This window comes from Macaca nemestrina, chromosome 5 (genome assembly GCF_043159975.1).
Source record: "Macaca nemestrina isolate mMacNem1 chromosome 5, mMacNem.hap1, whole genome shotgun sequence".
NCBI classification, from domain to species: domain Eukaryota; kingdom Metazoa; phylum Chordata; class Mammalia; order Primates; family Cercopithecidae; genus Macaca; species Macaca nemestrina.
In genome coordinates, this window is record NC_092129.1 from 39,691,637 (window position 1) to 39,707,160 (window position 15,524).

Below are 15,524 nucleotides of genomic sequence, written 5' to 3' on the forward strand. Positions count from 1 at the left end.
AGGACAGATGCAAAGACTTGCACAGTATATAGCTGAACAAGGATCAGCATTAGGCAGAATAGGTATCCAGAAATCTACATTGACACTCTGTTAAGGTGCCAGGAATAACAACAAAGTGGAGATAAAAATTCTCTATGGCATGTAGGATTCACAGGCAACACAAACAGGGATCTTTCAGAAAAAGGCTCTGTATCTTGAAGTGGATTCTTTAATGCCGGGCATGGTGGCTCACGTCTATAATCCTAGGACTTTGGGAGGCCCGAGGTGGAAGGATCACTTGAGCCCAGGAGTTTGAGACCAGCCCAGGCAACAGAGTGAGACCCCTATCTCTACAAAAAAATAGAAAAAAATTAGCCGGGTGTGGTGGTGCATGCTTGTAGTCCCAGCTACTTGGGAGGCTGAGGTGGATCACTTGAGCTCCAGGCGGTCAAGGTTGCTGTGAACCGTGATCGTGCAGTAGCACAATCATTGCTCACTGCACTCCAGCCTGGGTAACAGTGAGACCCTGTGCTGGATGCCGAGCCAGAAAAGTGAAGGTCATGTTCTCAACAATTCTCCATCCACTGAAGAACTATGGTGGTGGGAGTGGGGGCTGAGTGTGGGATTTCCCTAACCCCTAGACAGCAGGGCTCCAAGACAAGTCAGAGAATAGCCTTGCCCTCCCTACATCAGGAACAAAGTGGGGTTAGAGACATTTTTGTTTCAATTGGTGAAATGTTAATAGAGGCTAGTTGAACAGCTGTGATCTACACACATTAATTTCTCAATTTTGATTATTATTATTGTGGTTGTGCAGAAGATAGAGCTAGCTAGATAGATATAGACAGATAGATAGAAAGACAGATAGATGATATAGTCTCATTCTGTCACCCAGGCTGGAATGCAGTGGCATGAACATGGCTCACTACAGCCTCCACCTCCTGGTATCAGGCAATCCTCCAACCCCAGCCTCCCAAGTAGCTGGAATTACAGGCATGCACTACCATGACTGGCTATTTTTTTATTATTTTTTGTAGAGATGGGGTCTCACTATGTTGCCCAGGCTGGTCTTGAACTCCTGGCTCAAGTATTCTCCTGGTCTTGGCCTCCCAAAGTGCTGGGATTATAGGTGTGAGCCACCGCACCCAACCTCTGGAGAATACTTTGTAGGAAACAGATATTCAATTCAGTAGTGATGGGACATCATGTGGCAACATGGTTTAGGAAAAAAATTGTTTCTATTGGACTTGGAACTTTTCATTTGTTTGAAATATTTTCCAAAATATTCATAACAGAAAAGGAAGTGGATTCTTATCTCATATCATGAACATATTATTAATATCCCATAAAAATTTTTTTTTTTTTTTTTTTTGAGACGGAGTCTCGCTCTGTCACCCAGGCTGGAGTGCAGTGGCGCAATCTCGGCTCACTGCAAGTTCCGCCTCCCGGGTTCATGCCATTCTCCGGCCTCAGCCTCCCGAGTAGCTGGGACTACAGGCGCCCACCACTGCGCCCGGCTAATTTTTTTCTATTTTTTTTTTAGTAGAGACGGGGTTTCACCATGGTCTCGATCTCCTGACCTTGTGATCCGCCCGCCTCGGCCTTCCAAAGTGCTGGGATTACAGGCGTGAGCCACCGCGCCCGGCAAAAAATTTTTTTTTAAAGAAGGGAAATGTCAGGGCTGGGGAAAGGCTGTGATATATTAGGATAGCTTCGATGGCACTTATTGCTAATGTTCTAATCATTAGTAGAGGGAAGAGTTTATGGGGTTTTCTTGATTGTTTTAATCTATATATTAATTACAAATGTTCTTTCGCTTGTATTAAATACTATATAACAAAAATTTAAAGACTTTATTATTTAGAACAGTTTTATATTTATAGAAATACTGCAGCCAGTTTCCCCCCAATATGAACATCTTATACTAGAATAATACATTTGCCACAATTACGGAACCAGTAGTGATACATTCTTAACTAAAATCCATAATTTATTGATATTTCCTTAGCTTTTACCTAATGTCTTTGGTACAGGATCCCACTCATGACACCACATTACACTTGCTTATGTCTCCTTACATCCTCATGGCAATGAGTTTCTCAGATTTTTCTTAATGTTTTATGACCTTCACAGTTTTAATGAGTATTGGCCAAGAATTTTGTAGGATGCTCCTCTATTAAAATTTGCCTGATGTTTTTATCATGATTAGAGAGGTGTTGTGAGTTTTTAGGAGGAAGAACAAAGAGAAAAAGTGCCATCTTCACATTATTATACATACATATGTTTTGGTATGTATAATCAACATGACATCACTCTTGATGTTAACCTTGATCACCTGGCTGAAGAAGTACTTGTCAGGTTTTTCCATTATAAAATTCTTTTCACTGCTTTTTCCATACCGTACTCTTTGGAAAGAAGTCACTAGGCTCAGCCCCACACATGAGGAGTGGAGTGTTATGTTCTACCTCCATGAAGGTGAAGTATCTACATAAAGTATTTGAAATGCTTTTACAAGGGAGATTTGTCTCTTCATTTCCCCTTTCTTATTTATTCAATCTCCTTTTATTTATTCAATCATTTATTCATATTGGTATGAACTCATGGGTATATTTCCTAAGGACAGTCATTCTGTTTCTTTTCTAGGTTTTTAGTTAAATGTTTCTTAAGTTAGTTTTCCCATAGGCCTATAGTAAAAAATATTTAAGGATATACTGCTTTCTTTCCATTACATACAAATATATACACATATACACATGCATATATGTAAAATACATTTGTTGTACACACATGTAATACATAGGTATATGTGTTATACACATTTTTAAAAATTTTTACTTTGCTGATTTATTTCTATTACTTTGTATTCCACAAATGATTTGAGATGACTTACAGAAATAAAAACACATACATTATAATAGGTTGGGGGTGGAGAAAATATTAGGAAGAATGAAAAAGTGCTCACAAACAAGATAAAGCCAGGGATACGGGTAGTTTACAAAATGCCTAAGATCCTGTACAGTTTGGGGCCTCAAATTTGGCTGTCAGCCTCCTGGCAGCCAAAACAAAGAGAAAACTATCATCAGTATAAAGCTATCTGAAGCTTTAATAAGTAGTCTCACTTTCATTTTTGAAAATAATCTTAAATTTTCATTAGGTTATTTAGAAGAGTGTCTTTTATACGTCCCATGACTAAAGTATTTCTAAAAACTCATTTTAATATACAGAACATTTGAATATTATGCTTTTGATAACCTGGGGTTTTCTTCATCACTAAGAATACTTTATTCAATTTTTGTAAATGAACATTTTAGAAGGTGTTTAAGGAAATAAGTCTGGCCACAAGTAAAACTCCTCAGATGAAAATGTCAGTATGCTGTCATGCAGGAGGCTCTCAGGGCATCAACAGTATTTCGCTTAAATTACCATGGTTTGATATCTGGCTTATAGGCTCTGGGATCTGAATTTGTCAATATACTGAGAATAGGCTCGTTTAACTAAACTCAAGAGGTTAATATTTAACACCCAAATTCCAATTTATTTATATACTATGAGAAGTATATCAGAAAACCCCCAGATTCTTGTGTCCTCATTCCTGGCACATTCCCTTCCTCTAATTAAACTACTTGAATTGCCAAACAATCAAACTTCAGCACATTTATTCTTACCTTCAGCAGAACTTATGCAGCTCAGTAAAAGTTAAAGGAACAACAAGGAACCAGAAGAGACATCAGACAAATCAAAATTCAACAGTATTTGAATCTAGCTCAGAGTTATGTATTTATCTCCTAACTGGGCCTGGCCTGGCCAAGGCAGCCAGGGAGTCTTTCCTTTCTGGACAGAGTGCAATCATTTGAATATTTATGGCCTTGCAAAATTCCTGATGAAATTTAATTCCCAATGTAACAGTATTAAGAGTTGAGGCCTTTTAATTACAAGATTGGGCCATGAGGGTTCCATCCTCATGCATGAGATTAGTGTCCTTATAAAAGCACTTAAGGGAGCAAGTTTGTCCCTTCAGCTCTTCTGCCTCATGCAAACACGGTTTGTTCCTTCTGCCATGTGAGGACACAGCAAGAGATGTCATGTTTGAAGCAGAGAGCCCTCACCAGATACCACATCTGTTGGTGTCTTGATCTTAGACTTCCCAGCCTCTAGAATGTTAAGACATAAATGGCTGTTATTATAAATTACCTGGGTAATTTAGGGTATTTTGCTATAGCAGTTGGAACAGACTGAGAGACAGAGCTTTGAATGAATAGCATTTGTTGCTGTGAACCTTTCTCAAGATTCCATGGATAACTAAGCCCTCTTATGAATGGCACAGACCTTCTTTAACTCTTTGCAGATATCTTGCTATTTTTGTTTTCCATTTCGTTGTTAATTCCTGTTCCTTTGTAGATTTGACTTTTCTCTATGACCAATTTTAGAATCTTTGTCTTCAGTATTCCGCAGTTTCACTAAAATGTACTTAAAAGTGGATTTCTTTTTATTTACCATCCTTGAAATATGTTGTATTGCTTCTCTTTGTGAATTCACGTCTTCCATCAATTCTGGAAAATTTTACAGCTCTATTTTTTGATATTGTACATCCATTCTCTGTATTCCCACTTTCTAAAACTTTAATTTTATATAATATATACCTTCTCATTCTAGTCTCCATTCCACATGAACTTATTCGTCTTTATCTTATTGTGGGTAAATTCTCTGATCTATGCTTCCAGCTACTAATTCTTTCTTTGGCTGTATCTAATCTGTTTAATTCAAATAGTTTTTAGTTTCAATTATATATTTCACACTTAAACATTATGTTTGATTTTAAAACACATATGGTCATTTTATAGTCTCTTATTTACTCACCTCTTATAAGGAAATATTAAATATTTAAATATTTTAGCCAGCTATTTTATATTCTGTAACCAGTAATTCCAATATCTGTAGTCCATTTAAATGATTCCAAACCTAAAAGACAACTCCCATATCTATAGTCTGATCCACTGAGTTCACTTTATAACGTAACTCTTCAAGAGCAGTGTTATCACTGCTCATTATCCAATTCTTGAAGGAAACTTGTAACAGTACATTCTCTTTTTACATATGTTCATTTTTTCTGCTTTGCTGTTTAAGTCCTCTATGACCTTGTTTGTTTACATTATCTATAAGGCAGAGCTATGAGAATTCCTCAATAATTGTAATTATGTCCTTTAATTTTTAATGTCTAAATTTCATTATGCATTTTTATGTCATTTGGTACAGTTTGTGCATTATACTTGTTATTAATATGAAATTCTCTTACCTTAATTTTCTTTTTACTTGCTTTAAATTCTTAGTCCAGTGTTAATATTGCTACTCCTGATTTCTGGAGAGGCAGTGTAGTGTCTTTGAACATGCCTCAGTCAGACTTAAATCTAAATTCAAATCATGTTTCCATAATTTATTTACTAGTTTTTAGTAATCCCTCTGGGCTTTAGTCTTCTTATCTGTCAACTGAGGTTAATAATACCTACCTCATATAATTATAGATATGTCATATTAGTGAGTATATGAAAATTGCTTGGCACATGGTAGACATCCAACAGATCACAGTTATTTTTGTCTCCCCAGTACATCTGTGCCCTTTCTTCTTTAAATCTATAGTGTTATTTACAAAATAGGAATATTTTGTAGATGGCATATCATTAGCTTTGCAGTTTGAGTCTACATTTTAAAGATAAAAACCTATTTTCATTTATTGTAATGATCACAACCTTTGTCTTCATTTAATTTTCTTGTTTCCTTTCCATCTTTTGCTGTACAGACTTAGTTTCTTTGTTTTTTTTTTTTTTTTTTTCATTGATATGAATAGTTTCACTAATTCCACTCATGGTTACTGTAAACATTCTTAAAACTTTGTTTTATGGGATTATCAGAATAACAAAATAATGTAGTCCCTTTATGGACTATAAGTAATTTAATGCTTTTCTTTCCCTATTTCATATCCCCATATTTGGCACAATAATTTAATTCACTTACTTCATTATTTTGTTTTGCATTGTATTTTACATCTACATTTACACTATTAACTTACTTGTACATACTTAAATGGTTTTGGTGTGAAAAAGCAGCTTCTGACCTAGCATTCACACTATGTGGTGGTGTTCTCCTGCTGAACATTTAACAATTCTCAAATCTCTAACATCAGATGAGGTCACCGTAATCCGGATAAAATGAGATACTGTAATCATGCCTGAGCACAGACAAAAACAAAGTCACTATGCAAACCATAAATAGCCAACCTCTTCTTGTGGCTAACATGGATGACTGTTGCTTCTTTCCTTTCCTCCCATCCACAACACAAAAATTAAGATACTCAATTGCAAAATCACTCCCACTTTCTGACAGCACTCACTCAATCCAGAAGAAACCCGTGCTTGCTTCAGCCCTCCTTAAAATTAGCTACATGTGCTCAAATTCTTAGCAAGCCCCTCCTTACACCTTCCCACTGAGAAGCACCTATAGACCCCAGTGGTGTGCAGTCTCTCTTGCTGCAGCAAGCATCAATAAAAACTAATTTTGATTACAATTATGCCCTGGTGATCTTTGATGACATCAACAAATGATGAGCATCAACAGATGTTTGCTGCAGAATTTTCTACCATCACCTACTCCCCAATCGTAAAGTTTTGAATTATCTCTCTCTGATACCCTGTCCCCTGGTTGGACTATCAGCCCTATTAAGACTCAAGCCGGACAGCTTTCTCTTGTGCCTGGAATATGGCAGGCTCATAATTAGATGAGGAAAGGATGAATGTTTTTCTCTTACGCATTTTTTTTTTTTTTTTTTTTTTTTTTGAGACAGAGTCTCGCTCTGTCGCCCAGGCTGGAGTGCAGTGGCCAGATCTCAGCTCACTGCAAGCTCCGCCTCCCGGGTTCACGCCATTCTCCTGCCTCAGCCTCCCGAGTAGCTGGGACTACAGGCGCCCGCCACCTCGCCCGGCTAGTTTTTTGTATTTTTTTAGTAGAGACGGGGTTTCACCGTGTTAGCCAGGATGGTCTCGATCTCCTGACCTCGTGATCCACCCGTCTCAGCCTCCCAAAGTGCTGGGATTACAGGCTTGAGCCACCGCGCCCGGCCTCTCTTATGCATTTCTATAAATATTTTAGAGGGAAATTAGAAGACGATTAAGTAGTTTGTACTGGGCCTACTTGTCTTGATTTTTTGGAAACTGTATAATTTTGACTAATTTCTGCACATCAGGATCTGTAATTGTTATTTTTATATCAATAAAAAATACCTCTAATAATTCTATTGATTACATAAAATGAAAATAACTTGGCTAACGCTCACAACTATGTAAAAAAATGCATTGGAGAGACACAAAAGAAATACATGAAAACATTGGCAGCAGCTACCTTTAGGTGATAGAACTGTGGGTTAATTTTACTCTTCTCTGTATTTTCCAAATTTTCTGAAGTCACTATGATTGCATTTTAACAACGGTTAAAAGTATTGATTTCCATACCCACAGGAGAAAAACAGCTATGCCTAGAAACTGGTCTCTAAAACATTTCTCACAGTAGAGAGGCTCAAATGTCATGAATGTGTGAATACTACTAACAAGTCAAAAAACGGTTTTGTAATGTGTTCAAGCCACATTATCCTAGAGGTTAACTGCTCAGTAGAATCTCACAAAGAGTCAAAGTCAGAGGACAAAGCCATTAGTGTGAAGAAACAGTAAAATCATAAAAAAGAAGAGTCAGGACAAGAAATACCTGAAGCAAAATGACACAAAATGAATGTACTATACATTATGGATGAAAGTAACAGGGTGAGGAAATCAGAGCATAAACAAGTTTGGGCGTGCCTGCTCTACCTCTCTGTCACTTAATTAACTCAAGTCTTCTACTACCGACAGTGTTCTCACACAGTGAATCCTCGAAATAATATCACCACTCCCTTCAACCACAATCAATCAATAAAATGCAAAAAAAAAAAAAAGATTGTACTTAAACACTATTGGAGAAGGAATGAATAAATGCATTAATTTCTACTACTACTATTTGTTTATGCTAAATTGTAAACTAAAATTCTTAATTCCATCATGGTCTTATATAATATACAGAGTGGATGGTTTCTTGTTTTTACTCCCCCTACCTTAAACCCCAATCCATTTCCCCTTCCTAACAGCACCCTGAATTTCCAGTCCTCCCACAACTGTTAGCTATATGCTTTGTGTGATACTTACTTCACACTCAAACACAGGATATCCTAGGGAAGTATTAATAAATAAAATTCAATCAGAGTCAATGATGAGATGTTTCTAGGATTTCTGGAAAATATATGCTCTTTTTAGTCTGTCCTTGCCCTGGATGGAAGATCTGAGGATGTAAGTGTGGAATTTTCACATCCTGTCAAGAACCTGGCATTACAGGAGAGGTTTTTTATTTGCTGAAGACAAGGTCTTGCTCTGCTGCCCAGGCTGGACTGCAGTGATGCGATCATGGCTCACTGCAGGTTTGACCTCATGGGCTCAAGTGATCTTCCCACCCCAGCCTGCTGAGTAGCTGGGACTACAGGCATGTGGCACCACACCCAGCTGATCTGTTTTTAAATTTTTTCTGTAGAGACAAGGTCTCACTATATCGCCTCAGCTGGTCTCAAACTCCTGGGCTCAAGCTATCCTCCCGACCCAGCCTCCCAAAGTGTTTTGATTACAGGTGTGAGCCACCGTGCCGGGCTAAGAGTTCTGTATAGAGTTTGAGGGCAAAACCAGCACTAAGGAAGGCAGAGTGGAGATGAGTCCTTGCTAACACTGGGTGAGCTGCTCGATTTAAACTGAACCAAAGCTAGAGCTACCTCTAATTTTCTCAGTTATGTCATTCAAAAATTTTTCTTTGCTGCTTAAGTCACTTGAAGTTAGATTTCTGTCACATGTATCTGTTAAATTCCTGATTAATATTAATATACAAATAAAAGTTTCTTAACTCAGTGAATTTACTCTGAAGTGACAACTACACATGTATTTTGGTAAAGAAATATACCAAGTGTGTTCACTTGGTAATCATCCAATAAGCAGCACATGTATAATCTGCCTACTTTACCATATGGATGTTATTGCTTATGTTCAAAATGTCAGGTTCATGAAAAGGGGCGGGGAAAAGAAATGCTGTTGTATATGTTAAGCCATCAATATACAAATCACACTGCTTTCTAATTAAAAAAAAAAAAAAAAAAAAAAGGCTTATCATAAATAGTCTATTAGATCAGAGTTCCAGGTCCAGCTGAGGTCAAAATCTACTCTAAAGCTCCTTGCACCCAGGAGGCACCTCAACGAATACCTGTTTTTAAATAAGTAAACTTTGGGGTTTGTTGTTGAAACCTTAAAGAAAAATATGACTCTTACTTACTCACAGGGGACTTATAATTTATAAGGCAAGCAAGATAAAGACAGGGCCATCATAGGTGTAATTCTAAAAGTGAGAATAGGAAAAGCAAGTTATGGTTAAAAAAATGGATGAGATGAAATTGGATCTGCCATTAGGATAAAAAATAATTCATGTGACAGAACTAGGAAACTCTTAGGTGGAAAAGATCCCACAAAACCCCTAAATCATATTTAATGTTAGTGGCAGAGAATCTCATAAATGTCTAGAGAATCTCATAAATGTCTGAAGAACAAAACACAGTTTGTATTATGCTCAAACTAAGGCATTTTATTAGCTGGCTTTACAACTTAAATAATATCTTGACTTTCAAAGGAACAGCTTCCACTAATTCCAAATTAAACTTTCACAAGTTTACTTGTTTGGAGAGGGACATTCTTATGGTCACCACAAAATACCTTTATTATAACCTTTCCCAAATCTTTTCTTAGCGTTAACCGGAAAAAAAAAAAAAGCTTAGGTCAAATATCAACTGCCTGAAAAACCCAGTTAAGTTACTTTTCCTTAAAACATGTGCAGTATAATTGAATCAAAAGAGAAAACTGCAAATACATTGTGCTTTGGCCAGAAGTAGAGTTCATTTCATGATGATTCAGTATCTTCGGATACTATTTTTGACACTTGCCATAAATCTCAGCGAAGTAAATCCATTTACTAACATTTCAAAGGGAAAGTTGTTTTTAACATTAGCCTTTCTTTGTCAGTTGGCAACTTATAATTTTTGCAGAGGTGATTATTAATACTTCTTTGCAGCTAATTTTAGCTTTAATTTTTCCTCTCATCTAAAAAAATATCAATTGCACATTGTTCCTTTGACTTAATGACTGGATTCTTTGAAACAGAGGTTAGCTATTTCACTGTATCCGGAAACACGGCAGAAATTCTGACCCATCATTCTTTTATCTGTTAAAGCAAAAAAAAAAAAGACATTTGCTATCATTTAATCAATCACATTATAAGAACAACAACGGGAAAATTACAGTGAAAGAATTATTATATCAAGAGAAAATCTTTTTATTTGTTCTGCAACTTTCTTCCTTTCCTAGTCATGCTATTTCTGCAATTTACTATACTCTCTCCATTATTCTCCACAAACAACTCTATCTGATTTTTAGAATGCTCTTTTAGAAAGAATGCCTTGATAGATTAAATGTGATGTTGATGACATCAGCTACCATATTGGATGCTTCATATGTGCCGACTGCTGTGCCGAGTTCTTTGCACGTTATCATTTCATTTCGCAACAACTCTAGGAGGTAGATTCTATTATCCTATTTTTATACTGAAGGAGGTAAATTGAAGAAGAAATGCATTTATGCTGCTAAAAGTTGGTGGAGCAAGAACACAAACGGGTAGTGTAACTCTGAAAGCTGTTTTCTTCACCTCCACCCCACACCGCCTTCCATATGCATTTTACTTAAATGATGTATATAGAGTTTCTTGGTGCTTTAGCAACTTAAAAGAAAGACCTTTCATGATATGTGTAACTCACTTCGGATGCGATTTAAAGAGTATGTTATATCCAATTAAATGAACTAGTTTTAGGCAGAAAACAATCATGTGGAGTAATGAAGTACCCTTTAAAATTCATAAGATTCATATTAATTATGATAATGTAGAAGAAATTAAATCACTGAAATTTTCTGGTTCATTTCTGGCTATTTTCTCCAGCAATTAGAATTTAATATAAATTCTAATTTCTTATTCTAATAGCATAGCTGTGTTTCCTTTAAGCCATAAAATCTCATTGAAGATTTTACCAATCTTCCAAATATAACTCTATCCCTTAAAGGACCACTACAACCTAAAATGCGTAAGGCCTCTCCTCATCAATGCTTCTTCTTTCATTCCCTCAATGCTTTCTTTTCATTCCTAAAAGGTAAAAAAGAAAAGGCATCATAACTATGGATATATAATGAGTCACTTTAAAATACCTCAGTGACAACACCAGCAGCTATTGTAGAACCACCGTAACGTAGCATGAACCTCCCCAGCTCTTTAAAGTCTTTATACAGCTCAAGAGCTATTGGTCTTTGTGTCTGCAGCTCTACCAATGCATTCTGGCCTTTAGTCAAAAACCTATTCAGACAAAAAAAAGAACAAATGAATATATGATAGACGTGAATAAACGTAATAATGACAACCTGAAAAACAAATATTTCACATTTAACCAACATATCAACTGCGTCTTTCAAAACCAAGAAAAATATTTTTTAAATAAAAATATATGTCTTTGGACTTTCTGCTTTAGTTGAAAGAAATGAGGAGTAATTCTAGATTTAAGAAACATTAGGTAGTTCATTTTTACCAGTCTTCCAAATATAACTCTATCCCTTACAGGACCACCATAGCCTAAAATGCTTAGGGCCCCTCCTCATGAAAGAAATGCTTTTTCTTTCATTCCCTCAAGAAAGTGAGTTCAATTATCTAATAAAGAAAATTATACTAAGGCTTATTTCTATGAAAAAAGTATTTGCAAAGCGGAATATAATGCCCTATGTCTTTCCTAGTAAAACTGTAATTTGGAGAATATGTATTAGGAAGTTATCTGTAAAGAGGACAATCAATCTGCTGTTGCTAAGATTACCCTCAATCAAGCAAGCAATCTCTGTTTCCCCACACAGGAATAATAGTTCCTTAGCAGAGTTCAGGACAAAAATCACATAAGTAGCTTTTCCACAATATGATACTTGTAAAATATGAAGGAAGACTGGGCATGGATCAGACTGTAAATGGTTTCATAAAAATAAGTAAACAAAAAATCTCTAGGGTAGGTCCTGCTCAGACTTAGTGAGAGAGGCAGAACCTAAAAAGGGACATTTTGGAATTGTTTTCTAATTTAATTTTGATGTACTCTAGAAGTATAGTGGACAGAAATCATAAACTCTCCTTTTGAAAGATTAGTTCAAGGGCAGACAGACTAAAAGAAGGTTCTAAAAAAATACACCAAAAATTCCAAATATCAGTTTCGGACAATTTCAGGCTTAAGTTCATTCCTTAGGAAGGAGAGCATCTAATACATACATGGCTTGTTCCTAATTTAGTTTCTAAAACATTAAATTCCATACTGCATAATCAAGAGCCTACAACGTACCTGAACAGGAATGAAAGGGAAAAGCCAAACAGCTGTGCAAAATAAAAGCATAAAGCTACAAATAAGGTGACAGGGAACACAAACATGAGAATATATGTTAAACTCTACCATCATTGAGCTAGGATTTTGTAGCAGAAGCATGGAGGGGAAGACTCAGGATTATATACGATGAGCCAATTTCAGACTGAAAATTCTGTATCAATTGTCTGGGTCAAACAACCTGGCTCCTGAACAAAAGAATGTAAGCTATGTAAACCAAATGACCAGGTTAGAATCCTGCCTCTATCACTTGAGCTTTGTGTCACTTGCTAGATGCTTCACAGGACTGCTAAGAATATACATCATGTGAAAGCATTCACAATACAACCTAAAAAATAGTGGTCCTCAAGAAATGTTAGTCATATAGTTATATCGTGTTTCTCAGAACATTATGGCAAACACTCATGCCAGAAGCTAAAGACTCAGGTTAAATATAAAGATCTACCTTTAGAAGAGAGGTAAAGTAGCCCTTCCTCCTAACAGTGAAACAGGCAAGGGTTTAGAGCAATGTAAGATTTCCTCTTCCACTTGCAGTCAGCCTATTAACCCACTACCCACATTTGGCCTCTTCTGCAGGTGTAAAAGATGAGGAACACCAAGGACAGAAAAAAGGGGACTTGGGATGTTATTGGAAAAGACGTTGGAAGGGAAACCCCAAAGCTAAAGCAGCCAAACCAAATTGCAATTAGCCTTAACTTGGATTAGGGTAAGAAATCTTTTTTTTCTTTTTTTTCCGGGGGGGATGGAGTTTCACTCTTTTGCCCAGGCTGAAGTGAACTGGCGCGATCATCGCTCACTGCAACCTCCGCCCACCGGGTACAAGGGATTCTCCTGCCTCAGACTCCTGAGTAGCTGGGATTATAGTTGTGAGCCACCACACACAACTAATTTTTGTATTTTTAGTATAGACAGGGTTTCATCATGTTGGCCAAGCTGGTCTCAAACTCCAGACCTCAGGTGATCCGCCTGCCTCTGCCTCCCAAAGTGCTAGGATTACAGGCATGAGCCACCATGCCCGGCCAAGAAATCTATTTTGTAACATTCATCTCCAGTTTTGTATTTTGTTTTTATTTACATACTTAGTTTCTGAGGAAGTACTTAAAAAATCCCAATCTTGTCCTAGCCAAAGGGAAAGTGTCACACCTAGGCCTGGACATTAATGCTAATCAGCAGGCCCAACAGGATGCTGATCACCTCAACGTAAGGCTCCACGTGGACTATGAGCAAAAAACAAAAACAAAACCAAAAAAAAACTTTCCAGATGGGAAAAGAGCAGGCACTACAGAGTGTGTAGATTATTTTCTTCTTAGCTTAGCGTAGGGAATGATCTTATTAAGGAGGTGACAAGAAAGTTAAACACGCAGTAGAAATTTGGAACCAGTGTCTAGACATACTTTTTAAAACGTAGGTCTGGTTTTTGAAATGCCCTTATTTTCACATCATCAGTATCTACGGCTTGAAATGTACATACATATATAAGCTTATATTTACGTTTATTTATAATTCACATCCTCCACCACCACACATAACAGAAATTATATCTAGCATTCATATCTAAACAAAAGCTTAAATACTTGCTTGTTTTTATGTTTGTTTTAATCTAGTCCTTGAAAAAAATAATTTCTGGAACAAGTAAAAATGGGTTTCACTTACCACAAAGAGAAATACTACACAAATGAGCTAATCATTAAAAAATTGGCTTAAATTGCTTATCATTTCTGTATTAAAACACTCACTTAGGCTTTTTCTTTGTGACTTCACCTGTGCTTTTGTTTAAGACACTAATCAATCGTTTAATAACGGCGGGTTCACTGACAGTTTGGTAGTGTAACAGCACCTAAAACAAAAAAAATTATAACATAAAAATCTGCATAGTATCGCTGTCCTTTTCTTTTGGCACTTACACTTAATTATCTTCAATTCAGTGCTACTGCTTGGAGTCTTTCAGGATCTCCAGTTGCTTCCTCTAAGTCCCACCACTCTAATCAGGTGGTTACTTAACTTACTAAGGGGAAAAAAGTCATGAGAGGCATTTCAAATTTCTACTGCACCAATTGCTGTATCAACTTAGCTCACTGCATAACCTGTCAGCTTTTTCCTCTGTACAGATGGAGGGTAACAACATCTTAGGGTTGTTGTAAAGATTAAGTAAGATAATTCGTCATTTAGAACAAATGTTTTTGTCATTTTTATTATTATAAGTAGTAGGGAAAGAACCTGGGATTGAATCTCAACTCTTTCTCTTCTATCTGTCTGTACCTCAGTTTCCTCAAGTGTAAAATAAGTAGGCTTTTATAGTGTTATGACGAAAATTAAATAGGATCAGACACAGTGCCTGCCATGGTAGATGTTCAACGAATATGAATTGTCTCATACAAATTAGAGAGGGGGATAATACCATATTCACAGTAATTAATCTATTCATTGTTGAATAAGAATATTATAATAAATCAGAGGTAAAGAGGAAGGACACTAACATTTTTAACTACACTGGGTACAAGCATTGTATGATACGATTTATAAGTTCTATTTAATTTATGCGGCAGCTGAGTAGGCCCTGAAGTCAGACAGACCTGGGTTCAAATCACCTCTAGTTGTGTGAACTTTGGGGCAAGTTCTTTTTTTTTGGAAGCAGAGTCTTGCTCTGTTGTCCAGGCAGGAGTGCAGTGGTGCAATCTCAGCTCACTGCAACTTCTACCTCCCAGGTTCAGGCAATTCTCCTACCTCAGCCCCTAGAGCAGCTGGGATTACAGGTGCACGACACCACACCCAGCTAGTTTTTGTACTATAGTACAGACGGGGTTTCACCATGTTGGCCAGGCTGGTCTCGAACTCCTGACCTCAGGTGATCTGCCTGTCTTGGCCTCCCAAAGTGCTGGGATTACAGGCATAACCCATTGTGCCTGGCCTGGCACAATTTCTTTAACAATCTTCCACCCCTAAAATCCCCAGCCTCTGGTTCCTTATCACTGAAATGAGGAAAATCAGATAA

The 15,524-nt window shown here is 36.9% G+C and overlaps 1 protein-coding gene across 6 annotated transcripts in view; it reads right to left on the reverse strand.

Annotated features, from left to right (window-relative positions):
- Positions 1–5,779: 5,779 nt before the first annotated feature.
- LOC105465656 (HBS1 like translational GTPase) overlaps positions 5,780–15,524 on the reverse strand; it is a 97,776-nt gene continuing 88,031 nt past the window's right edge. For all 6 annotated transcript variants that reach the window (XM_011714210.2, XM_011714208.2, XM_011714209.3 and 3 more), the window contains 3 exons: positions 14,269–14,369; positions 11,334–11,478; positions 5,780–10,302 (listed from right to left, as the gene is read on the reverse strand). In XM_011714210.2, the coding sequence (XP_011712512.1) occupies positions 10,291–10,302; positions 11,334–11,478; positions 14,269–14,369 (258 nt within the window). In that variant the 3' untranslated portion in view covers positions 5,780–10,290. The remainder of the gene's footprint in view (positions 10,303–11,333; positions 11,479–14,268; positions 14,370–15,524) is intronic.